The 27,753-nt window shown below is 33.3% G+C and overlaps 1 protein-coding gene across 1 annotated transcript in view; it reads right to left on the reverse strand.

The window, feature by feature from the left end:
- LOC129234619 (nuclear distribution protein nudE-like 1) overlaps nt 1-26,348 on the reverse strand; it is a 54,544-nt gene extending 28,196 nt beyond the window's left edge. The window contains exons 1-4 of the mRNA XM_054868652.1: nt 26,250-26,348; nt 16,557-16,675; nt 7,076-7,229; nt 1,670-1,818 (exon numbers count right to left, since the gene is read on the reverse strand). Of these exons, the coding sequence (XP_054724627.1) occupies nt 1,670-1,818; nt 7,076-7,229; nt 16,557-16,636 (383 nt within the window). The 5' untranslated portion in view covers nt 16,637-16,675; nt 26,250-26,348. The remainder of the gene's footprint in view (nt 1-1,669; nt 1,819-7,075; nt 7,230-16,556; nt 16,676-26,249) is intronic.
- Between the last annotated feature and the right edge of the window lie 1,405 nt (nt 26,349-27,753).

Consider the following 27,753-nt stretch of genomic DNA (forward strand, 5'->3'; position numbering starts at 1 on the left):
CAAAAGTTCTTCAGCGTAAAAGCTAAAATTGTGGGAAAAGTTTTAGCAAAGTGCTAAAATATGTGTATTTCCATATCTTTTTAAATGCCCCAGTGTGTTTCATCTCCAGTTTGAAAATAAAATTTTTATTTCATTTATGAGATCTTTAAAGAAGTGCAGCAGTTTTTTTTTTAACATAAAATAAAAAAATAAACTACACGTTTCGTTTTTAGAATGTTGCACTCCCTTCCTCCCAATAATGCAGTTGTTGAGGGGGACATAATGCCAGAAGACTAAGTATTGTTGAACTGAATAATAATTTTAAAATCTTGACTTAATATTTAAAAAAAGATTAAGTTGAGTATCGCCATGCTGCTTCCTCTCTTGGATCATATTTTTTTTTTAATAATTTATTTTTTGTTAGAGCAAAAAAGCAGGAATGCTTCGCTTAATTTTCGCAATTGATATAGTGTTTTCACATTTTGTGAAAAATGCGACTGTGGCAGAAACCCTGCTCCCCATGCTTGACGAGGAAGCAATATTTCCAACAAAAACAAAATTACACACGCCAAAACTTGACAACCATCCCAATTCCTGATTTATCTAAAGAGCAAAACAAAGAATAAAAATTGAAAATTATTTTAAAAGCCTTGCTTAAAATAATTACAAACATTTGTTAACAAACACAAGATGGCAACAGTTAACAAGTTTAAATCATTGCGATTTTCTGGTCACTTTCCAACCATTAAAAGCACAAAAAATACACAGACGACAATCCATTACGATTTATCTTTCTTATTGTTGCATTTATAAAGCTATTTTTATATTAAAGCTAAAAAAAATAATCCCCCCCCCTCCCCCATGGAATGATTGGTGCCAAAATTGAACTAACGCCTGTTTACATATGGATTTACATTTATTCCAAATTTCATCCAGAACGTAACATTACTTCTTTAGATTTGGCACTCACAATGAAAAAAAATGAACATTTGATTGCGCTACCCCCTTTTCAGTTATTGACGCCAAAATAGAATCGGCTCTTATACCCTTGAAAGGCTACTTGCCGATAAATTTTTGTTTGATTCTGTTCATTATTTCTTGAGATACAGCAGTCACAATTGACGACAGAAACGTTCAATAGCTCAACCCTCGTTTGAGCTATTGACACCAAAATTGAATCAGCACCTGTACCTGTTAGGGGCAACATATGGACCAAATTTTGCTTGATTCCACCAGTTACTTCTTGGGGAATAGCAGGCACGCATAACTCAAGAAACGTCCCATTGCTCCACCCCGCTTCGAGGAATTCTCACCAAAAACCAATGGGCACAAGTTCACTTAAGGGCACATATGTGTACCAAATTTTGTTCGATTTCATGTGATAGTTTTTGCTGTAGAGCGGCCACAAAAAAAATAGTCACACACATACGTGACACACACACACACAAACAGACAGACATTTTCCAAAAATGGTCGAAATGGACTCAGCACACCTCAAAACGTTTGAATCCGTCAAAATTCGAAAATCTGCACCAATCCAACACTTTCTTCCATATAATAGATATAGAAAAAAGTAAAAATGGATAAAATGAAATACAGAAATTAATAGCTTTTCAGATCAAAAAATTTTAGCAATGTTTAAGAAAATAGATTTAATTTGAGAACTTGAAAATATAAACTGATTTTTTACCTTTTTGCCCTCTCTAGATCATCATTACTTTGCTCCAGTTCTCGTATATATTTCTGCAAACTATCTCGAGCAGCAGTAACACAAACTAACTCCTGCTCAAGGTCAGCAATTTGTGCCTGACTATCATGCTGAGTTTTTTGTAATTTATCCTAGAAAATTACAGTAATTTTAAAGTAAATGAAAAAACATTCAAAGAATACAGTGCAGCTTAATTACTTAATTGTTGAACACATACAAAGTAAGGGAACTAAATGGAAAAACAAAAATGAAACTTTTGAATTAAAAGGTTAATATAAGTATTTAGAACAGGTTGTTTAACTTTTTTCAATAACAGATAACAGCATATCCAAGAAAGATCTTTACATAACAGATCACTAATAATCGTGAAAAAGAAATTATAGACCAGAAAGAAGCATCAAGTGTGACACAAGGTGGATTTTTGTAGTAAATCCAGATAAATTTTTATTCACCTAGTTATCAGTGATTTTGTTTCACCTAACCACAATACTGTCTGACCGCCAATGAAAAGACAAACATCCGGTTTCCAGGAGAAAATGGACCGACACATCTATTAGTTTTCAGGTGCGCTAGGTTTTGCAGATGTGTGTAAAACTCTAAATTAATCAGAATTACATTAATTAAATTAAAAATTAAAATGAGCGAACCTAGCACATCAAATATTTTACTTTTCCCCTTCATTCAGATCGACTTGTCCTAACTGGATTTTTGCCCACTCCACAGTAAACCTGAGCAGACTCTTTGCATTTTCTTCTACACAGTTGCCATTTCCTTTTCATAGCGCTATTGGCTAACAACTATTGCCAACTATCTTCAGGTGATTAATATCAAAAATAGGGTAAGTGCTCCAGTAGTCAGCTACAAGCACATAAAACTGCTTATAAATAGTTGTATAGCTCAAAATCGGATATGATGCATTCCCACATTTCTTTACCTGTCCCCAATTATCATCCAACAACAGTGAAGTTGTAAGTACGTTTTATTAAGCAGTAATGAGTCAATTTATTTTAAATAGTGTGCCCATCATCCTAATTTGCGATTCTGCTTATTTTTTCTTAAGAAGACACCTCATCTTTAAATGTTAAATACCCTTATTTTTTTCGTTCTGACATAAATTTGCTTTTACTTATGTTTTAATGGATAGTATAACATTACGTTTCAATTAAAAATTAAACTCTTTCTTCAACTCAATTATTTTTAGAGGGATGGCCGACCACAGGGTACTGAATTTTTATGCATTTCCAATAGTCGGCCATGACAGATTGACCACTGGTTCTATACTGTTTTGTTGATCACCCAGTAGTCAACTGCGTACCTAATATGGATTTTCTGATATTCATCAAAAATTTCTGCCTGAACATTTTTTGACAAAAAGGGGTTATTTCATCATTTTATTGCCTCTAATGTTGGTTTTAACTTAGAATTCTTGAAAACTGATGTTGTAAATTTAGTTAATCGTTGCGTTTAGAATAAATGTTCTATCACTTCACATCTCATTACCAAATAGTGATTTATTGTCTTTCTTATGAAACCATCTTACGTTTATGTTTTGATTTTACTAAGGGTAATTATTTCAAATGTTAGTTACATCTTTTATTACTGCTTCCATAACCTGGACATTTATTTCCTTTGGGTTTCTTCTCTAGGAAATCAAAATTTATTTCTTGTTTAAAATAATGCTGACTTAGCTTCAAAATTGCATTACGTAGCTACTAATTCCATTTTAGTTTATGCATTGTTACTAATATTCTTGTTGAAGACTGTATGATTATATTCAGGACACCCCCAAATGTCTGAATTTCAATTAACCTACATACAGGCTGTCATTTGGGCAATCAATAAAGGGGGGGAAAGCAATTTACCCCTCTGGATTTTCCCAGTATAATGCAATTATGCATTTTTGCTCGTATTTTGATGCTTTAATTTCAAATGAACTGTATTCATACCATTTGCTCCCCCCCCCCCCCCCAAAAAAAAAAAAACTTTGAAAATACGGACGAGCCTATAACTCACTTTACTGCAGTTCGTTCCCAACGGAGTACCATTTTTTATTGTGTTAAATTTTGCTTCAGACGTGACCTTGATTGCTAATCTTTTACGTAAAAGGATTTTTACTTTTATTGTTTTGAGGTGAAGTTAGTCCCAAAACTACAATTTTAATTTTGTGTTCTGTATGTTGAAGTTTCGTTCTAATGAACATAGACTAACCAAATGTCAATCATATCGATCAATAATTTGCTCTTTTTCGGTCATGAATTCTATCAACTTTTTTCGCAGCATATAATATCATTTTAGTTGCTGACATAGAACAGGGGTTCTCAAACTTTCAGGCTCTGAAGCCCCTTTGAAGACTGACCAGGGGTTTGGCCAGAGGAAATTTGGGTCCGTTAACGGACCCTTCACAAAAATCCGATCAACCAGAACGGACCTTTCACAAAATTCTGATCAACCAAAATAGACCCTTCACAAAATTCTGATAAACAAAAACCGCTTTCAAATTGTTTATTGAAAGAGCAAATCTGAAATCAAAATAACGCGCATGTTTCCCGTGTATAAAACCAATAATTTTGGAATCTTATTAAATTAAATTAGAAGGATGAGCTTATACAAAATCTGCTAAGTTTGGAAAAAAAAAAAAAAACACTTGTGATGCTCCTGCAAGCAATAAATAACTAGTACAACCAAATAAATATATTGCTTGTTTGTTTCTCTGAAAGAAATTAACAGCTGAAATTCAGTTTGGTTTCAAATAATTTTACTTGTTAGTTTTATCATAGCTATTTTGCAGCAGTGTTGGGTGATGGTGTTGTTGTTAACTTCTCCGAAAAAGCCAAAAAGCCTGGTAAGCACTTTTCCTCGTAAGCACTTTTCTCCCTGGTAATGATTTAATAAACAATAACAGCAAAATGAACTTAGAACTGCAAAGGGATAGTAGAGGTGGGAAAAAAATGATTGCTTCAGATAGGGTTACCAACTTCAAAATTATCCCCACTTACTGTCTGGCATTAAACCTTTATAATGACTTGATTAGAAAATATTTTCATCCATTTACCAGCTTGGCAATATTTATGTGTGTGTGACTTATTTTGGGAGTAAATTATATTGGTTTGATTTTTCAATGCTAACAAGGATGATTAACTTTAAATTCACTCTTATTTACCTTTTTTTTCTTTAGATGCCTACATTTCGAAAAGTGCAATCTTTTTACATCCGATATGAGAATCATATTTTATTCTTTTTTGAAACTAACTTCGCGTTATTAGCATACAAATAAATGAAAAGTATCTTTATTTTTGTTAAAACGCTTATTTCAAGTTTTTAAAGCGAAACTCCATTTTCTAGTATGAGTCAAAAATTAAAATGCTGAATCGATGGTTTAATTTTATTTTTGCTTCAACTGTGGCGATAGTTATTAATGATCTGCTTATCATAGGCCTTTAAAACGTAATTCTAAAATAACTTTATCAAAAATATTTCTTTTACAAGCCGTTTTTTATACTTTTGATGCCTTCACTTTGAGGGGGATTGCATATCTATCTCTTTGAATCCGCTATGAGAATCGGATTTTTCGAATTTTTGACGTTTAGTACTCTTTATTAAGAGGTAAACAAATAAAATCTCGTTTTATTTTCATTAAAATTACGGACTTAATAAGTTTTAAACGAAATTCTTTTCGCTTTAAAAGTGTCTTGGGACAAAAAGTTAAATGCTGAACCTCCCTGCCTGAATTTTATTATTATTATTTTTTTTTTGTTACATTTATTTTAAATCTTTACGTGTAACATTTTAAGAAAAATTTAACACAATGTAGAATGGGAAATAAATATTGATACTTGAGGGGTGCCCATCTCCCCAGAGAGTGATGCCCCCCCCCCCCATATTAGAAAAACACTCAATGATATTCTCAACAGAAAAGAGGAAAACACTCAACTTTAAGTTTTAATGATGCAGCATTTGCACCATCGAAATTTTGAAAAATTTTTTTTTAGAAAATTATTTTATTTTTCACAAAAGACGGACCCTGTGAAAAATCCTTCACAGACCCCTGCTGACATGAAGTCACCCCCTCCCCCCTCTCTCTCCGTACGTGCTTAATACAAGCAATCTAATTCGAAACTGGAACTGATATGGATAGCTGAAAACTAGTAAATAAGGAAAAATCTAGATAGTTTCACACACAAGATTCAACTCAACTGTTCAAAGCTTTATTTTGAACAACTTATTACTAGAACATATGAAATTCAAAATGAAAAGTAAATTCAATTTTTTGAGATAACTTAAGATTCAAGTGAGGTTGGCGTACACAATAGTCACTTTCACAATATTAATGAGAGGGTTGATTTTATTTTATCTGATATACCCTAACGCTCCCCCCCCCCCTTCCCCGTTTTGAGATTTTTTTGCAACCCCCCCCCCCCTGCAGGTTGAGAACCTATGATCTAGAAGATAAATAATAAAAAAAATATTGCATGAGATGTATATTCAAACTGATCGTAGTTTAGAAGATAATATAAAGATAAATATTATGAAGACATCCGGAATGCAAACTTCTTTTGTAATTACTGGAATTAATTTTTTAAGTACACTGCTGTTCTGTAAGTTTCAGATTCATATTTGTTCAAATTTATTCACTTACACCTCATAATAGTAACGAAAATGAAATGGCTGACTACTGGGTTTCTAAGGCCGACTACTGGAGCATTTTCTCGTATTAACAATAGCTTGGTTTTTAAAATAAAAACATTTTTATTCCAGAGACGAAATAGTGAATCATTATCAAAAAGGTACAGCCTAAAGGTTTTCATTGTTTTTGTTGTTGTATTGATAACTGAAATTTTTAGGTTAACAAAACTCAACAAATGATATCTTAAATGGCAGACTACTGGAGCTTTTACCCTATATCTTCACTTAGTTTTCTTCCACAACGTAAATGATTTCAATATGCAGTAAATTTTTAAAAAACCCACTTTTCTGAGAAGGTGTTTAAGGTGGGTTCACCTGAAAAAAAAGGTGGTTTCTTCCGGGCTGGGCCTTGTTTGGTGAACCCTGATGAGAAGACACTTTATATTCACTGTATGAGGAAGATCATACTTGTTTCACTCATGAAATATTTCACAGAAAATTAAAAGGAAAAAGCCTTTTTTTATTTATTTTATTTTTTTTTAAATTCTCCAATAAACATTGTTAGCACAATCATTACAACATACAATTTTTAGGACAAGCAATAAAATTTAAAAATAATAATAAATAAATAAACCAAGAACAAAAAAGAAAGTGAAGAAAATAATACAAAAATCTTGAAATTAAATACCCAATCAAGTTTTTGAATTTCAAGATCATTTTTTAAAATTTAATCTCAAAAAAATTCAAATGCCTGATGCAAATTACCTTTAAGGATTCACATTCAATTTGAAGTCGACTAGATAGAGTTTTCAATTCTTTGTTTCGTGCCTCTGTTTGCTCCAACTGCGTTTCTAATTCAGCTTCAAGTTCTCGACTGCTTTCTTGGAACTCTTCCAATTCTAACTTGGTTTCTTGATACCTATTATTTTCATACCACAAAAAAATAAATAAACAAATAAAAATAAATAAGTATCAATAGCAAAATTTCAAACGAACATTGATATTTAATGAATGTTCAATAAGATTACACAAACAAGGTCTGAAAAGGTATATGATAGCTTTAAGCAAAATGTTTGAAAAAGAAATAACCAATGAAACTTATTACATATCCTTTTAGCAAAAAACTTTACATTTTTCATGCCAATTAGGCAAAATTGTTTTACTTAACCATATTTCTCTAGTTTATTCCTAACACTCTACAAAAAAAAAAAAGAGAGAGAGAGAACTATAATAGTCAAACTCTTGGGATAGGGGGAAAGAGGATTAAATGTTAATTTACACTTATTTTAAACTACAAATGTATCATAATTCAATACTAGGAATAGAGACAGTTACAGTGCAATGTATATGCATGAAAATTGCACTCTATGTTGTCTGTAAAAAGTTCAAAAAGACTTATTTTTAGAGTAGTTAAATAGTCACAATATAATTCAGCCAGCATGCACTTCAGAAAACCGCAATTAAGCAAGTAAAATGAACCACCGTTTACACAACGATAAACTTGTATTTACATCTAAATACAAGATCTGTTCAATAAATACTCAAAATATAGTGCCTAGAAAGAGTAGTGTGCCGACCGCCAGTTTTCACCGCGATTCTTGAGGATGAAATTGAGGAATTCTGCTAGAGGGCAGTGCGGTTAGGGAGCACGTTACTTTTGACGGAGTTCATATTAGCTGATGCGGGATTCATAGTTATAATTCGGTTATGCATTAATATTGTTTTTCCGCATTTCGTAAAATTATTATGAAAGAGGTTTAAAATATTTTAATGGACACATCAAAGTCAAATATTAAGAGAAAAAAAGATACATCTTGTTTTATACAGCGTGCAAAAGTGGTTACGGATCAGGCAAAGAAAATGTTTCGCTTTTAAAAGTCATCTACCGAAGATGAGGAAAAACTTAAGCAGTGGCGTACCTAGCCTGGGTGACACCCAGGGTGTCAATTTGTGGTGTCACGTCCCCCTCCCCCTCAACAAAAAAAAAAGGTTTTAGTATTCTTTGTAAGCATGAAATTCATACAACAGTCCAAGTACTGACAATATGAACCTAATCCTGAGTATAGTATTCACCCCATGATGTAGGGTGAAAGAAGGGGGTCCCGGGACGTTTACCTCTGGAAAAATTTTAAATTTGTAGTCTTAAAAATGCATTTTATAGCTTCATATTTTTTAGAAACTTGTAATTTCATTTTGGGTGTCACCCCCCAGACAGGTGACACCCAGGGCGGACCGCCCACCTAGTGACGCCACTGACTTAAGGAATGGAACTCCGATTTTCGCTAAAAATTTCAATGGTGCTGTCTGCGCCATAGCCCCCTCCCCCTCTCTTCGTCACCCCAGCACAGCTAAGGGTAAATTGCTCGAATCTCTGGTTTATCGAGATGACCGATAGCCTTTATTGCAGATCTTAAAATGCAGATTTAGTTCTGAGTGTCCTCTCCCCCCACCCAATAATGACAGAGCACTCCTCCCTTCCCCAAATTTTACCAAGCCCCACCACACCCAAAAAAGTTCCTCAATGACACTTTAATTATGTTCAAACACCTCTAAAAGTTTTGATGGTTTAATCTGCACCCTGATCACGCCCACTCCGTCCCCTGTCATCCCTGCTTTAGCTTTACTTGAAGTGTTACAATTATTTCCTGGAAAATTTACTTTGATGGCCGATAGGTTTTGAAAAATGCAGATGGTTTACATATGGAAGCCCCCCCCCCCCCCCCGCCCCCTAAGAGCGAACGCGCAACCCATCTACATAGCCAAATTTTACAAAGCACCCCACCCCTCAGAAATGCTATCCCCCAAAATGGGACTTTAATCTTTTTATGGCACCCTTTGTAGAAATTTGAATGGCATACACAAGCCTTACCCCCTCCCCCCGTCCCGATTTAGTAAAATAATTAGAATTAAATTGCTGAAATATATACTCACCGAGATGGCAGACTGATGTTCTACATAACAGAAACAAATATGCTGATAGTTAATCAATGGACGTTTCCGAAGAATGATGATGCAAAGTACCCACCCCCCATTTTACTCAGCGTCGGCCCAGTCAGGGGCAGCAAATAGGGGGGGGCAAGAGGGGGCGGTTGCACCCCCAAACATTTTCCGCAGAAGGATACGAAATAGGTAGACAACAAATATATTTGCAGTATTTTAAAACTGTATTTCCTTTTCTTTCATCCTCTTTCTTTTCAAGGAGTCGGTGACAAGGAAAGCAAGCTAACCCCCCCCCCCTTCCTCAATTTGTTGTCTTCTCTAAAATTACGTCTACCATTATATGCTTTGTGTGGCAATCTCCCTCGTCAGTTGTCGTATATCGGCTGACGCCTTTTTGAGATGACATCAACAGGACCAAAGAGATCACTGCTTGACAGGGTGACAACCCTTCACCCTGGTTGGTTCCATGGGACTTCCCCTTCAAAACTAGTTTTAATAAACTATGCATAGAATTTTCTTTGTTCTTTACTCAGGGTTGCTAAGGGGTTTTCCCCTTAAATAAATAGGGGGAAAATTTTACAATGGGATTTTTTTAGGGGGATAAAAGTTTTAGGGGTAAATTTAGGGGTTTAAATTTTAGGGTTTTATCAGATAAAAATGTTTTTCTTTAATCTTTAGAAATGCTAATGTTCTATTATTTCATTTATTTTTTTACTTTTTTGAGCCATAATAACCTTTGTTTTGATCACAAATGACAGAAAAATGATAAAAATGCCTTTTTTCACTCAGCACCGAAAAATAACAATGGTCACATGCAGTGGCAGATACAAGGGGGGAGGGTCATAGGGTCCTGACCCCCCATCCCAAACCCGTGTAAATACTTGAACGTTTGCTAAAAAAATTAAAAATTGTTGAAACCATAAGAAAAAATAAATATTTGAATTCAGCTTCTTTATGGCATAACATGAAAGGATGGATAAAGAGAGGGGGGGGGGATCATGGGAGTCGTGACCTCCCCCCTTCAATCAGCAACAATACTTTGTAATCTGTTATTATAAGGTCCATTGCATTTGAGTAATGAAAATGACTGCTTGAAAAGGAAAGAAAATAAAACCTGGACGAAACCACAAGAAAGAGTAATAAAAAATTTTTGATTTCTTTTTTTTTTTGGGGGGGGGGGGAAGGTATTACATGGCATTTTTCTATTTATATGTAGACAGTGAAATGAGAGTTTCTTCACGGAGCTGCTTTTAGGCGCCAGTGAAATAAAAATAAAGAAGTGTCTGCCGTCCCGTCCGATTCTTTTCTGTTGTGATTTTTAGATAGTTTCGTTTTTGTCCCTACCGAGTTTATTTTTGTATAAGCTGTTAATAGTTTAAACCAGTGTTTTGACATTAGGATCGAGCAAAAAATGTAAAATTTCAGTAACGTGTTTTCTCAAAACCTGGTTATATAAGGGTTCCCGTCCCATCGTTTTAGATGGAAACTGAGCTGAAAAAAGCCGGGGTTTGTTTTGGAAAAAGGACCACCTCTAACAAAAACAATGAAGTGTTCGGGTGACAAAACATTGTTGTCTTTTTTGATAAGTAGAAATAAAACTGAAGACCCAAAACCGACGGAAACATATCCGGAGTTCCCTTGTATCAGACTTAGAGACTGCAACGTCTTCATTCGCCTCTGATTTTTCTACAATTGAAAAGAATCGGGTGAGTATTCATCAGTTTTTGAGTTATATTCGGAAAACATTTAATTTTAAAGAAGATTTTCGCCGAATTTTTTACTATTATATCAAGTGAGTTTTAATATTATTTTTCTGCATACTGTGTCGTGTATCATGGAAATTTATAATCATTATATATTATCATTAAATATAATTATTTAGATGTGTGTCCTGTGTCGAATGTTATGTTAAAATTTAATTTTGACCAATATCTTAATTCATCATATGCATAAAACATTTAATTTTTATTAGATTTTCGTAGTATTTATTTATTGTGTTGGCTGGTGCGAATACTGGTCTAAAATAGGTTGTAATACAACTTAACCAGGTCATTTTAATGTATTAAATTATTATTAGTTAAGTTTAATTAATCATAAGTATTTAATTTACAATAGTTAAAATTAGTTTAGTCTTCAACCAACTAATGGCCGATTTTGTGATTTTTGTTGACATCTAAAGACACCAGACTTCAAGAAAATTGTCGTACGTAAGACTACATTTTTGAGCATGACCCCCCCCCCCTAAAAAATGAAATCCTGTATCCACTCTAGGTCATGTGACCTTTTTATTCCAGGTGTGACGTCACAGTTAAAGGATCATGTGACTTTCTGACGTGTACGAATTTATCCCATCGCATTTTGGGGGTTTATGAGTTAAGTTTAGGTGGGGGGGGGGAGGGGAATAACTTTTGGAGTTGGCAACCCTGTCTTTACTGTTCATAATAGTGTGGCAATATCTCCATTCGATACAAGAGTAGAATTTGAAGTTTTTTGCTCTGATTGCTTTGGGTTTCTATTGGAGTTGAAGAAAAAGCGTTTTTATTTTGCGACAGTTATGAGCACGAAAAAGCGACGTTGGAACGGAAACATTACGGATTTCTTCGTAAAATATCCAAAATCAGACGGAACTGTACCTCCCAATGAAAATTCTGTTGAAAAAAATGCTCAAAGCGAAACAGAAGTGAAAGACACAGAAGAATGTGAAATCCCGATAGAAAGTTCGACTGAAAGAGATCAAATTGATGTAGAAACTACTACATCAAATCTGCTGCACGAGAGAGATCCCGCTAATGGCCCTCAAAATGCAAAAGAAAATATCACTTTGGGACCTTACCAGCCGGAACTTTCTTCCTTTCCAACTGATCCAAAGGGCCGTAAGTTCAGAAAAGAATGGTACAGCTTATATTCATGGCTCGAATACAGCCCTTCTGCCAACAAATCGTTTTGTTTTCCTTGCAGAGCCTTTTCTAATGCTAAAAAAGGATATGCTGAGCCAACCTTCATTCTTCATGGCTTTTGTAAATGGTCAAAAGCAACCGAAAAATTTAAAATTCACGATGCAAGCTCATCTCATAAAACGGCAGTATGCTATGCATTGAATTTTATTGACACTCTGTCTTCAGGTTCTGTTTCTGCCAAACTTGACAAGCAGTATTCCAGAGAAGTTGAAGAAAATCGCCTCTATTTGAAAAAAGTGTGTGAATCCGTAATTTTTTGTGCTCGTCAAGGAATTAGTTTGAGGGGACACGACGAAAAAATATCCTCAAATAATAGGGGAAATTTTTTAGAGTTGATGAAACTCCAAGCTAAGGATTGTCCTCTGATCGAAAGACTATTTCAAAACAAAGAAAAATCATTCACTTACGTGCATAAAGAACATCAGAACACTATCCTCAATTTATGTAAAACACAAATTACTGATAAGATGCAAAAGGAGATCAAAAAAGCTCGCTATTTCTCTATAATAGTTGATGAAACTCAGGACATTTCCAGACATGAACAAGCGGCGATAGTTTTTCGATACGTTGATGATAACTTTGAAATTCATGAATCATTTGCCGGCCTTTACAGGACAGAAAAAACTGATGGAGAATCATTGTTTGTTTTAATTAAAGAAATAATTTCCTCATATGGGCTAACAATTTCAGATTTGCGTGCTCAGTGTTATGATGGAGCATCTAATATGAGAGGTCCGTACAGTGGTGTAGCTACCCGAATTTTACAAGAAAATTCCTCGGCCTTTTATATCCATTGCTATGCTCATATCTTAAATTTGTGTCTAGTTAGAGCTTGTTCATCGATTCCTTCTGCTAGAAACGCATTTGAACAACTCAATTCATTATATTCTTTTATAGAATCTTCTTATAAAAGACATGCCATTTTTGAAAAAATTCGCACTTCAACAAATAGTTTTTCTGGAGGCTCTACAGTTTTGCAATCACCCAGTGACACAAGATGGTCTTCGAGAATTAAAGCCATCAAAGCTCTCCTTGATAATTTTGAAGCAGTAATTTCAACCCTAGAAGAATTATCAGAAAACGACTCTTCAAATGGTGGAAAAGCTGATGTCCTTTTGACATGTTTGACTTCTTTTGAGTTTTTGTTCACTTAGTTTGTATTGCGAAACGTCTTTGAACAATGCAATACTCTATCGAAACTTCTTCAGTCTTCTAATCTTAATTTTCAGGTTGTGCAAGCTTTAGCTAAATCGACAATTGAAACTGTTAATAGTTTTCGCAGTGATGTATATTTTAATCAAATATGGAGCTTTGTGACAGAACTCTGCGAAAAAAATTCTTATTCTGGGCCAATTTTAAAAAGGCGCAAAAATATTCCGAATGAACTTGGAGGAGGTGAACAAAATCCTCATAATGATGTAAAATCATATCATCGAATCGATATTTTGTATAGAATTATAGATTCGGTTTCGAATGAAATCGAAACAAGATTTGATGAAAATAGTTTATCTGTGCTGTTGGCCTTAAGTTCTGTACTCTCTGGAACAGATATTGAGAAAGAAAAAGGAAATGTTTCAGTTATAAGTAAAGTTTATAACATGAAAGAAGAAGAATTGCTTTGTGAATTGCGTATGTATTATTCCATGATGAAAAATGAAGACCAGCTGGATTTTAAAAGTAGACTTGATTATTTTAAAGAGAAAAGGCTGAAAAATATGTTCTCAAACATAGCTTTATTGCTTCAATTGTTTTTAACCATTCCAATCAGCTCAGCAAGCTGTGAAAGATCTTTTTCTTGTCTCAGGAGGTTGAAGAGTTATCTTCGAAGCACAATGGGACAAGAAAGGCTTTCATCTCTAGCTGTACTTGCAATAGAACAAGATACTATTCTGGACATTGATGAAATAGTAACTAAATTTTCTCTATTGCCTGACTCCAAAAATCGCAGACTAAACCTTCAGTAACGGGCAAAACATGTAGCAATATTTTTATAACAACCTATAAAATAGATTTAAACTTCTGTCACAAAATGTAATTCGTTTTAATCACATTGTTTTTTAAATATTAAATCCATTTTATTATCGCTTCGTTTTCCTTTTATGCATGTCATTTTATACAAAGGTAATTCATGTTTAAAAAAACTCGCCCCCCCAAATGAAATGTTGAAATGCCGCCCCTGGGCCCAGTAGTGTCCTGATTATGATACCAAAACTATTTTGAAACACCTTCTATAAAAATTTCAATAGTGTAGTCTCATCCCATGAACCATCATCCCCCCCCTCCCCCACCTGGGGTCGGCACCCTTGCTATAACTATACTAGGAAAAAATACTGAAACAAATAACATAATGACAAACAAAATAACAAAATGACCACAGGCTGTTCTATGCAAACTTTAGTTAGGAAAGCTCATCCTAAGGGCGATAGCATCCACTCTCACTATTTTAGAGTGCCCCCTAATTCTCCTGAAAATGTTCCCCCTTAAATTGAGACTGAAATTCTTTTTAAAAATGCCTTCTTTTGAAATTTTCGCTAGTGTAGTCTCCATCATGAGCCCTTCCATCACTTCCTCTTCCGCTGACGGCACCCCTGCTTTAGCTAATATTAATAGAATAAATTAACGGAATTACCGAGTAGAATGCAGTAACTTTAATAAGAGGTACCCACCTCCAAAATTTATGCTCCTCCCTCCTGAAGCTTAAACCAAACACCCCCCAAAACACAACCCTCATAATGAGACAAAATCCTTTAAAAAACAACTTCTCTAAATTATTCTTTTGTTTTTAAATCATAAAATAAATTCTAAATTACCGACTTCTCTATTTTGTATCAAATTTGCAAATTTGGACTGCATATTTTAGCAAATAGTATTTTACTTAGCAGAAATAATTCAGAAGCAGGTTTAATAATTAAATAAGAGATTTGCAGTCTTTCAAAAATTTCTTTTGACAAATTTTACTATCCAGTTTCCTTTTTCTGTCCAGGAACGATGAAAGGTCAAGCCAATTGCTAATGAAATATATGACGAAATAAAGTAAAATACGAAAACATCATTACTAACAAACTAGTACTAAAATTTCAATAAATTACTTTTTTAAAAATTGCTTTAAAAGCTTATAGTGTACTATATTCATTACAGAGGAGTCATGTAATGTTTGTGTTGCTTCAAAAAATAAATAAAAGCCCCTGCCAGACATAGAACTTGTTCCCGAAAAACGTGGCTTTTAAGCAGCGAAATTAGCATGTAATCGCTGATTAAAAACCGAGTCTGACTGAGAAACATAACGTGCTCCCGGGGCACAGCACCATCTGGATTTTCCTCAGATCTGACGTCACTTTTTCTCTGTCGATTGGCACACTACTGTTTCTAGGCACTATACTCAAACTGAGGCAATAAAAACTTTACTTTGCAAAAATTAGTCTACATCAATTTTGTCCCCTTCAAAGTACTTTCCATTCGTTGCTATGCACTTATTTAAATTAGAAAATTATATTGCTGTTTATATTTTTTTCATATGCATTTTTGCTAACTCTCCAGGCAAAAATCAGAATGATCAACTCTAAAGAAATTTGTTTTGAAGGCAGTGCGTTGTATTTAGGTTTTGAGCACAATTAATGTAGAGCAGTTTATACAAAAAACAAATAACAAAGAATATACAATACAGTAGACCATCATTTTATGTAGATTTGATTATATGCTGTTTGAGACTTGACACCTTAATTCTATTTTACGCAGATAAGTTTTGATTTTACGTGCATGCTGCATTGAAACCTGATAAAATTTCCCCTCTTTCAAAATCCAAACTCCTGAGAATGCAGATAAGAAGTAAAAAACTGGATTTTGGCTTTCAAATAAGGGAGCTTCAGTCACTAGACATTTTCGGTGATTGAATCCAGAGTTACTTCCAGAAGAAAAGTTATTAAACCTTGCGAGTGGGAAATGAGTTTTCTGACTTGTTATTGAAGAAGATCCAGTCATGGATATGACACAAGTGATCATGGGTACGTTTATGCCCTGCAAAGAACTTACACAAAGAAAAAAAAATCACTGCAAGTAAAATATCATAACCAGCTCTTTTATAAACATTAAGAAAATTCAAGTTTCCTTTATACATGTTGCACAAATATATCCAAAATAGTACACATTAAACTTATTATTGATATGTGTCACTGGATTGACTTTTTTTTTTTGTTTAATCTGTAAAACTGAACCCCAATTTCAACACTACCACTACTATTAGGTCTTACATAGCATTTTTGTGGAACGTAACACCTGCATAAAATGAGGGTCTACTGTATTTAAATAAAAATAAACATAATTATTTCCAATTAGTTTTTAAACAAACATACTTGGCTTCAAAATTGGCTGCTAAATCTTTGAAATAATCTCTTTCTTCCTCCACTGAGCTAAAGTTTCCAGGTTCTAACATAATTCTTGAATAGAATTGCCTGAGAAATTCTGCATGAACCTTTAATACATATTCAAAAAATCAATAACAAAATATAATCTTTTAAAGGTAAAGCACTGTATTACAGGCTGTCCATACTATTGGTGGACCAATAGCTAATTTCTAAACATTTAAAAAAAAAAAAAAAAAAGAGATAAGCATATAGTTCCAATTGGGGAAAAACTCTTTAAATTCCGTAAAGAATTAAAATTTATGAAATTTTTGTCAAAAAGTCAAATTTTGAAAGAATTACAAAATTTATTTTTTTACACAGTTCTCCAATCCTAGCAATTATGATATTTAGTAAAATATTCTTGACACAATAACATTTAAAACTAAAAAAGAAATCACTCTTCTACGACCAAAATTGACAGAGTTAAAGTTTTGAAAAATCACTATTTTCGAAAAATTTATGACGTCAGCAAGTTAGCTCTTAAGGTCACATATGCGAATTGACAAAGTGTGTTAATAGGTTTAAATTTATTTTTGGATCTAGTCATCAGGAGGCAATATTAATGGTAGAAAAGACTCTGCACGTACTATTTATAAGCTCAAAGGTATATTTATGATTAAAAGCTTTTTTTAATCTTATTTATTTCAAGAATATCTAATTCCCATACGTGAATTTGATTGGAAAACATATTTTGTATCTCAATTTATGGAAAAGGTTATCACTGTGTATTTAATTTCAGAGTACTGATAAAGGAAAAAAAATAGTATATTTGAAAGAAAAGGAAAACCGCAAAGGTTTGAATTATTTAGAACCTTTGTCATGGTATTTCAGAGGACCGGCGATAATTTTGTAATGCTGAAAAAATGTTTTTTTTTCTTTCTACACATTTCATTTAATGGTTGTAAGGAAAGTCCACGGTCAAGAAAGAAAAAAAATGTTGTGCGGATATAAGCAGTTGCTTGAATCTTTCGTTACAACATTAATTCTTTTTCTGGAACAATGCTAGACTTTAGGTGCTCCTTAACTTAAATATTCAAATTAGTTTTATTTTCCTTGTCCTTTTATAAAACTGATTTGATTGCTTGCGGTGTTTCATAAATTAATTGGCAGGTGCGAATTTGTTTCTCATTTCCGACCCACTCCGTTTGTAGAAGAGAAACTCAACGAGTACGGTCCTATCACAATTCGTGGTGGCGAGGAATTTAAATTATGTTTTTTGCAATCACAAATTACGAAAGCCTATTTGTTGGGTTTCTTGTTTCCACAAATGGAATGGAATAGAAATGACTAAGAAATTTGCACCCGTCATAACATTAAGATTTAATTTTCTAGACTAAGTAATACAAGGTTTATCCATAAAAAAAGAAGAAATGGTGATTAGGATGCGGTAGTAAAGATAAAGATTTTATGGCCGATATCCACCAGTACACTTATCATATATTATTTACAGTGTATACCGTCATGTATTTTTATTTCTGATAGATCTTAAATGATGAGAATTAGTAATCTCGAAATTTTGTATGAAGATAAAGTTTTTCTGTTTAAGTTCACCTACATAGGTGTTTTTTCTGAAAAAACGTAATTTTACACACAGAAACCTTTTTTTTAAATAACGTCTACTTGAGTTATGCCTTGAGAAAAAATTTAATAAAATCAAACCAGATTTGTAACTATGACAACGAAAATTTTACTCCCTAAATCAATATTAAAAACAATTGTCCTCATAGCATTCGGAAAAATAAGAGCAGCATCAACTCTGGTCAAATGAGGACAATAAGCAACTCATGATTGTGCAAAAAATCTCGACATTAAACAAAAATATTTTTTTAACAAAAAATAAGAGAGAATATAACTGTTTAAAGAATAATATTTGATTTGAATTTTTAAAAAATTCCCCATTTTTTAATGATATTCGGGGGATGGAAATTAAAAGTTCTTAAAACAAAACGACAAACCACTTAAATACCCTCCCCCCACCGTGCCTTTTAACCATAAATCGACTTTGAGCTTATAAATAGCACTTGCTAAGTTTTTCAACCATTAATATTGCCCCCGATAACAAGGCCCGAAATAAATTTAAACCTTTTGTCAATTCGCATACGTGCTCTTAAGAGCTCACTCACTCACGTCATAATATCTTCAAAAATAATAATTTTTCAAAACTTCACAACTCCATCAATTTTGGTCGTAGAGTGAACTTTTTAGTTGTAAATGTTAGTGTCCGGTATGTTTTGCTAAATATCATTGCTAGGACTGGGGGATTGTAAAAAGTTAAGTTTTGTAACTTTTTCAAAATTTGATTTTTTGACAAAAATTTCATGAATTTTGAGTCGTTGCGCAATTTAAAGATTTTTCTAAAAATGGAACTAAGCTCTTATCTCTAATGGTTTAGGAATTAGCTATTGGTCCACTTTTAGGGTCTAGACACCCTGTATATGCAAAACAGGTGTGGTCAAATGCCATATGAATCAATTCGGTCACCTCCCCCCATCCCCCCTAATTAAGAGGAGAAAAATTCGCTAGTTCGTAGGTCACAAATTCTTGAAATACGTAGCATTTAAGAATCATGTATTTTTAAGAAAATAATAAAAAAATCAATGATATATTAATTGGATTTTTTTTTAATACTTTGTTAGTATTTCTCTTATTTAGTAATTCTGTAAGAGAAAAACTTAAATATGGTTACTAGCTTTTTTTTTCCGAAAATGAACCAACTAATTTAGCTAAGACTGAAAAAAAAAAAAAAAAAGAATTGTTTGGCAAGTAATTTTTTTCTTTGAGTCGGGGGGGAGGGGGGGCAATATCCTCTTCGCTATATGATTGAGCTATAAAAATTTTAACTTATAAAATGAATATAAAAAATCAATGGGCAAAAAGTGCGACTGCACATGGCTCCGCGGCCCTATGTGCAAGGGCCCCGCTAGCGCTAGTACAAACACTGCGGTAAAGTTAAACAATATTTTGGTTTAATTTAAAGTGATAAAATAGAGGGTTTCTCTAAATAATTGTGAGTCTTAGGCCTCACTTTTAGTTAGTTGGGCCCAGCATGTGTTTACCATTTTATCATAGCTGTCATCTTTATTTATAGTAGCATCATTATCCTGTTAATGAACAATTGCGAATTGCTTCTATCTTCACTTGATTAAACTTGATGTTAATAGTTAATCTGATTTTCCAGGTTTCCATAACAGCTGTTGCTTTTATATTTATTTAGAGAGCGAAATTTTAGTTAAGTATTTAGTTTAGTCAGTAGATTTTAACAATATTTTTTTTGGTGCTTAACTCAAGCAGACAAAAAAAAAAAAAAAAAAAAAGGAAGGGGGATGGGTGTAAAGTTATGTTTTTCCAGGAAAATACCATATAGATGAGCTTGAGATGCACAACTTCATATAAACCTGATTATAAATTCCTATCATTTAAGACTGATAAAGGTACATAATGTTATACTTGGTAAATAATTTTTATGATAATTGTGTTGATGGATAGCGTCCAGAAAATCCTTATGTTTATTAATGTATCCCAATCACCATTCCTTTTTTATGGATAGAACGTAAAATACAAGAAAATCACATATAATATGACGGGCGCGAATTTCTCGGCCATTTCCGTTCCATTCCTTTTGTAGAAACAAGAAACCTAACTAGTAGGGTCCTATCGCAATTCCTGATTACGAAAAACATAATATGAATTTTTTTTAATTTAAATATTTTAAGAATATCAAAGGGAAAATAAATGCCAATCACTGAAGAAACCCCAATTGAGTAAACATTAATAGAGCATTGAAAATCTCAGTCAAACTCCTATCTTGTAGTGACTTCTGGCTAAACACAATAGCACCTGCTTTTCTGCAATCAGCACCCGCTTTTTGTTTTCACACTCATTGTTTTTCATTGAAATTAAAAGAAAAGGATGACGCTATGGAAAATGAAAGAATATTAATGATTCACTTTCAAGAATAATAATTAAAAAGAATTAATGGCTAAAAATCAATTTATGTCCAAGGCAGCTGTGCATATTTAGTCTATTATTGGGAAATGCGGCCTGAGTAAGATGTGTGTGTGAAATGTGGCCTGAGTACGATGTATGAGTGAATTTATCATACAAACAATACAATTAAAAATATTGTGGCAGGGTTGTTTGGTTTAAACCAAGTCTGCGAACATTTTAGAGGTACTTTTAGGAGTATTTCTCTCTCTTTTTTTTTTTTGGAGGGGGGTGGGTGCTCTCTCATTCCTTTCTTGAGCTTGATGGTCTTCGTCGTACTTGGAGGTGCACCATTACTCTGGGGGATGGGCACCCCTGATTTTATTGACAAAAACTGGCAATTCTACAGAAGCAGAAAATAAATACATAAAACACATATACAAAGAGAGAGAGAAGACAGTTGCTATTTAAATCTAACAGTGTGATTAATACTCAAGCAAAACAATCCATGTTACTAATTAATTGATTTTAAAACTTTTTAATGGATATTTTTCTTAAATATTTCAACAATTTTAATTGGGCAAAGAGAATGCAACATCAAAAGTAGTGTAAATAAATCAAATCTGCAAATTTACACACAGTTCTTTTATTTAAAATACGCACTACACATATTTTTTACAATGTCCTTCAATACTTTTTTTTGCGCTCACCGTCGGGTAGAGAAGGGGCACTGAAAGTAATACAATGAATAATACAATGAATCAAATGCATAAATTATTATATAGTTCTTTCATTAAAAATGCTATGGCTGAAAAAGACCAAAAAAAACTTGATACCCTCTCATTTGTGCGGGGGGGGGGGGCATTGAAAAGTGACCCAATAACATCAAATCCTCAAAAAAAAAAAAAAAAAAAAAAAAACACAGTTTTATACTTTAAAATGCTCTGCATGTACTAATTTAAAAAAAACCATTGATGTCCTTTTTTCCCCTTTGAGTGCGCGAGAGGGGGGGGGAAGGGGTTGAAAACAATAAAATAAAACAAATCCATAAAACGATGATGTTATTTGTATAGCATGTAGATTGATTCAAACAATCGACGTCCTTCTTTGGGGGGGGGGGGGTATCACAATGCACAAAAAAGCAAGTGGCAGGGATAGAAGTGACCGACTTGTCACATATAGGACATTTTCCACAAAAAATATAGGACAAATATAGGACACATTACATGAATAATTTTGCTATGAAAAAAGAAATAATACATATCATATATTATTCAGTTACAGTAAACTCCCGATTATCCGCAGAATTGGGTGGCACAAGTGCCGGGGTTAATAAAAATCGCGGATAACCGCAAAAAGACTAAAATGGGGGACAAATCAGGTAAAAATTGTCCTATCTCCAATTTTTAACTGTATTGATGCATAACACTTTCTACAAACAGTGAAAATATATATCGAGTACAGTACAAATGTTTTGTATTTTTGCACAACCGAACTTAACATCAATAACAAACAAGTGTATGTACGATGAAGAACGCACAATAATAATAATAATAATAAAATTAAATCAATCAATCAAGCAAAAACAACCGAGTGTAAATTTACAATTTTTCCAAAAAAAAACAGCCACTGGTATTCGCTTTATACAGCGAAAATACATGTTCGTGATTGTTGATTGATTCGCGGATAATCCGCCCCGCGGATAAACCGCTCGCGGATAATCGGGAGTCTACTGTATTCTTATCAATGATTTTGTTGAAAAAAAAACCTCAAACAAAATATTTTACATCTATAATGACTTTCCTGAAGTTGAAAGAATAATTTTTGAAAAAAGTGTACTTTATAGACTAAATAACTAAACAAAATTTGAAGAAAGATAATTTTTATTTTTTTTTCCCTCACTCATGACCCAAGTACTAATTCCACTGCTCTTAGATTTTATATCTAAACTGAACCTTTTACCACTTGTATTAAGAACAAACAGAGCTTGAGAAGGATCCTTCTGACGTTTTTTAGAGTTTTCTTTATGCTTGAATGTTTTAGCATGCTGCCTCAATTGCAAAAATCCACTATTGCTTATGGGCACTGAACAGTTGCAAAAATCACAAAAAGCGATATAATCATCTTTTCCTTTAGTGTACCATGCACCAAAATTTGTAGAATTAATGTCCTCCTGGTTCAACAACTCCACATGAAATGTTGTTAAGCGATGTGATTTCGCCATTATAATTCCACTAATTACTAGAGACGTACCGAGTAGCACTTTGGCCGAGTAGCCGAGTACCGAGTACTCGGCCTTTTATTACTCGGCCCGAGTACCGAGTTACCGAGTACTCGGCCTTTCACTACTCGGCCGAGTTCCAAGTACCAATTATGTTTTAAGAAGAACCACAGACACACATGTGATGAATTTTGAACTTATTGGAATAGTAGTATAAACCTCCTTGTCCATATAATAGTTTTTAAAAACTAAACTCCTGCTGAAATTTAATTACACATTATATATATACAATTTTGTTTGTGTCAAAAATTTTACAAAAAAATATTTTTTTAAATTAAAAATAAAAGGTATAATTAATCAAGTTGGAATTAAAACAAATTACAGTAAAATCCCTCTAATGCAGACACTAACAGGACAAATTTTTTTCTGCAATACAGAGGTGTCCGCAGGACAGGGGTTTAATAATGTTATTTGCATTGGAACTGGGGAATTGTCCGCATAAGAGGGGTGTCCGTTAGGAGGGGTTTCAGTGTATACCAATCAATTATAGTTCTAATCTGCCAAACATAAATAATTTTTAAAAGCAGATAAAACAAATGTGCAGGAACACTCCAGACCACATGTTTCTGCCCCCCCCCCCCCCCCGTTACAAGGAACGTCTTTTTCAGTGATATAACATGTGAACTAAAGAATGTAAAGACATTCAACAAAAAAATACAACTTTTGTCGGATGCCTTTAAATCTACGAGCCCCCATTTTGTGCATTGAAAAAGGAATACCTTGTAATGCCAAAACACGTGTCTTCAGAGTTCCTGCACTGTACTTTTAAGGTTGTTTTATTTTTTAAGCAAAGGTATTTTTACATTTTTTATAACTAATTTTTGTTTGTAGCAAAAATCCATTTTTAATATAAAAATTCCATATTTTCTATACTTACATTTTTTGCGTAATTTTTAATAAATAAGTTTTATTAAGTTTGGGGACATTAAAATAAAGATTTATTCCATTGAAGCATTACAAACTTCATTATTCTCAAAATTTAAATTTGACTTATAAATTTTAATTGTAAATGATTGCAGAATATAATGCTTGCTCTTTTTTATAAATTTTAGTATCTGTCTTGGACAATATTCAATTTTTTGCAACTACTCGGTATTGGCCGAGTATCTGATCAGAATTTGGCCGAGTACCGAGTACTCGGCAAATTGGCCGAGTAGGCCGAGTACCGAGTAGTTACCGAGTACTCGGTACGTCTCTACTAATTACAACAAACTACGTTTTAACATCATAAGGAACTAATTATTCCACGATCCCGAAATTCCACAAAAAGAAAAGATTGCAAAAAGAAAATGAGAATATTCCGATCAGAAAATGCACTGAACGCAAAAATATACCAACGAAAACCATGATGGAAAACAAAACAAACGGCTGTTTCCCCCCGCCCCCCAATGCAAAATTCTAAAACCAACTTCAGCATTAGTTCTCGAAACTCCACCCACTATAGAGTGACGTCACATTGCCGTAGCTAATGAGAGAAGATGCCTGTTGCAGAATTTAGTCAGCTGAGTTTTTTAATTTGAAATTCGTTTGGGCACGTACTTTCAGTGAAAAATCTGATGTCAGAAAGTTTATTTACCGTTCTTTTTAAAAGATGTATATGGTATAAAACGGGAATATAGGAAAAATAGGACATTTTTGAAAAATATAGGAAATATAGGACGATTTTGATGCTTTTTTCGAAAATATAGGACTACTTCGATCCCTGCAAGTGGTAATTATGAATACAGTGACTGCCGCTTATATGAATCAAGTTTCAGCCACTTTATGGAATCAAATCTTAACAGTTTTGATTCCATAAAGCGGCTTCGGCTGATTCGAAGCGGTTAATTCATAAACTTGCATTTTGTTCTTTTTTGACGATTTGATTCATTAAAGCGGTCGATTCAATAAACCACCGATTCAATTAACTGACGTCCACTGTGTCTCAAATTTCATTCATGAGAAGCAAGGAATGAAAAAGAATTCACTGCTTCAAAGCAATTTGTTATTTTCCGCTAAGTAAATTTTGTCATCTGTAAAATAACGCAACACATTCAACACTTTTAAATAATTAAATACATAAAAAAGTCCCCTCATTATTTTTTTTAAAGCTTGTTTAGATACAGGATGAGAAGGAGAATATTTGCACTGTGCAATGCCACAGATTATTCGTGGATTGGCTACCGCTCTTCTGTGGCAATAGCTGTTTTAGTTGTTTAGAGTCACGGGCCTTCCATGGCAATAGCCAAAGCACAATGCAAGTTCATAATTTACTCAAAAGCAAACCTAAAAATAAAATAATGCCTATGGAGTTTATAGTGTGTCAACACATCACTAGTGTGAGAAATTCTATTACTTAATGAGAATAAAATCTTATTTAAATGATGAGAAAAAAAAAAGATAAGTTCTTTCATACATCAAATAAAGCTTTTAAATTTTTTAATTCAGTACTGTTTTATAGACATCATACTCTGTAACTGGGTATTTATTGGTACATTACAATTTTCTTAACTTTGAAACAACTATGGCGAATGAAGTAAAAAAAAAAGATCACTATTGTAATTACTTCATCAAAAGCCATAGATATTTAGAAACTGTTTCCAAGTCCTTTCACATCATTGCAGTAAACAGTGTTATAAAATCTGCTCTGATATCAACTTTGAACCAGCATTTTTAAGGTAAATATTCCGCAGGAAGGCCCCCGAACATCATGCTTGTCAAGGGGAATGCCTTCCCCTAGATCCCCCGGCATTGTTGCACCCCAAAATTCAGCCTAATCGCCCATGTACCCACGTACTGCGATAAATAAGTGGCCACTGGGGCATTCCATGGTATTTTTGACATTTATGTAGAGTCCGTAACGTGACCTTTTTTGCCATAACTTTTTAATTTACTGTTTGATTAGCATATTATTTTATTTTGATCTTTTCCTACCAACACACCAGATAATATTAAAATAATTTACAAATCAAACGGTAAATTAAAAAGTTATGGCAAAAAAAGGCCACGTTACGGACTCTACGTAATGTCAAAAATATCGTGGAATGCCCCCACTACTACTGGCTCCTTTCACAACTTTTGAGCCTTAACCACAACTTTGGGCTCTGCATAAATTCAGGTACTATTGGGAAATTTGAATTTTCGAAATGCTTCTAGCCAGTTTTTCCTTTCAAGAACACAATTGAATTTTGTACCAAACGTGGTTTGAATCAGTTGAGTATATTTGTATAGCGTTATGGACATACAAAAACGAAGGTTGTTTTTTAATGAATACACATTCAAATCACTAAACCGTAATGTCTCAATAGTTATTTACTAAATTAAACCAATATTAGTAACCAATAGCAATAAACTATTTATAGTACAACTTCATTAATTAACAGCTCAAAAACAAAATTAGTTTTAATTATATGACTAATATGCAATGCATAAAATCAAGGAAATCCCTTGGTCCTTACCTACTTTTTAAGCAAAAAAAACGATAAATATAAAATTTTAAATTGATTATAATAAATAACTAAAATATAAGACAAATTCGTAAGCATTACAGAAGTAAAAATACTCGTTATGTTGCCAAACCGAAAGTATAAATTATTGCTTATCCCTGCATGACCACTTCAGCGTTGGCGACAACTTTTGGCGATTTCACAGAGGATTCTTGTGCCCACAAACCTATAATCATATAAAAAGATGAATCTTATCGGTCTGTAACGTGCTTGAGTTTTTTTTTTTCTATGTTTATGTTATGTCATTTGAACAGAATCAGTTTGTATTTTGTACTTTATTAACAGAAGCAAGTGTTTAAGCTATGATCGAGAAAAAACTGGGTACATCTTAATACTCTGGTGAAATAAATTTGTTTATTTATGTTTTTACAAAGCTGCTCCGTTGTGAATTCTTGTACGTTACGATGTCACGTTTTTACCGCACACTGAATTTTTTTTTTCTTTTCCTTACGCTCTCGTATTGTTCTTATTTAAAATAGCCCGCTAATGAGTTTCCGCAGCGGGTTTCAAGGTATGATATTACACTTGGATTACCCTCTTTTTATGCGTATAATTTTTATGTTATTTCTTACTTATTTATTTATATTCAACTGATTGTTAATTGTTTTAAATTTGTGTAAAAGGTAACATTATTAAACACACATTTCTATCCAGAGCCGCGATTAACTTTATGAAAATATTTTTCCTTTTTATAGATTTCTAACTTTACAAATTCCGTTAGAAAAGAACGTAAAGAAGTTGTTAGCAGATACTGTATCTCTACGATTACCTCTGATTTTCCTTTTTTTTTTTTTCGTAAAAGATATTTTATGCAGAATTATGACAATTCAGATCTAGATGTTGCGCTTAAAGGAACTTGTGACCAGGGCCGGATTTATGTGTAAGCTCAGCAAGCTATAACTTAGGGCCCCCACTTTGTTGGGAGCATTCAACTCTCAAAGCATTGCATGATTTGTTCCTAAAAAAGGAGAATTACTTGAAAAAAATTTCATTTTCAAGTGCTTGAATAATTGAAAACGTGTAGCTACTCCCTTCCATTTGTTAGAAATTTCAAAATTTCTAACAAATGGAAGGGAGAAGGTTGAAGAAGTACCAAAATATGTCAAGTTCAGCTCCTTGCTACATCGGATGTAAAAAACGTTTCTATAATGCATTGCTTGAGATAAATTATTTTGACTTACGTTTCATGCCCTGCTATTTACTTATCCCAAATGCAGCATTTTGGAATTGCTTGCTTTCATCTTACATCTACTGCATCTTGTCAGTCTGTTTACCACAAAAACAATATTATACTGCCTCTATTTCTTTTTGTTTTCTACACTACTTGCAGTTGAAAAAAAGTTGGTGCAATGAGAAATGTATTATAGTTTATTTCTTCTTTTAAACTTAAAATAGCTGTTTCTTACAAAGGTACTGTAAAACTGTACCATCAAGTGCTAAATTGTTAGATATTGGA

The sequence above is a fragment of the Uloborus diversus genome, chromosome 1, assembly GCF_026930045.1.
Source record: "Uloborus diversus isolate 005 chromosome 1, Udiv.v.3.1, whole genome shotgun sequence".
Classification (NCBI taxonomy): Eukaryota; Metazoa; Arthropoda; class Arachnida; order Araneae; family Uloboridae; genus Uloborus; species Uloborus diversus.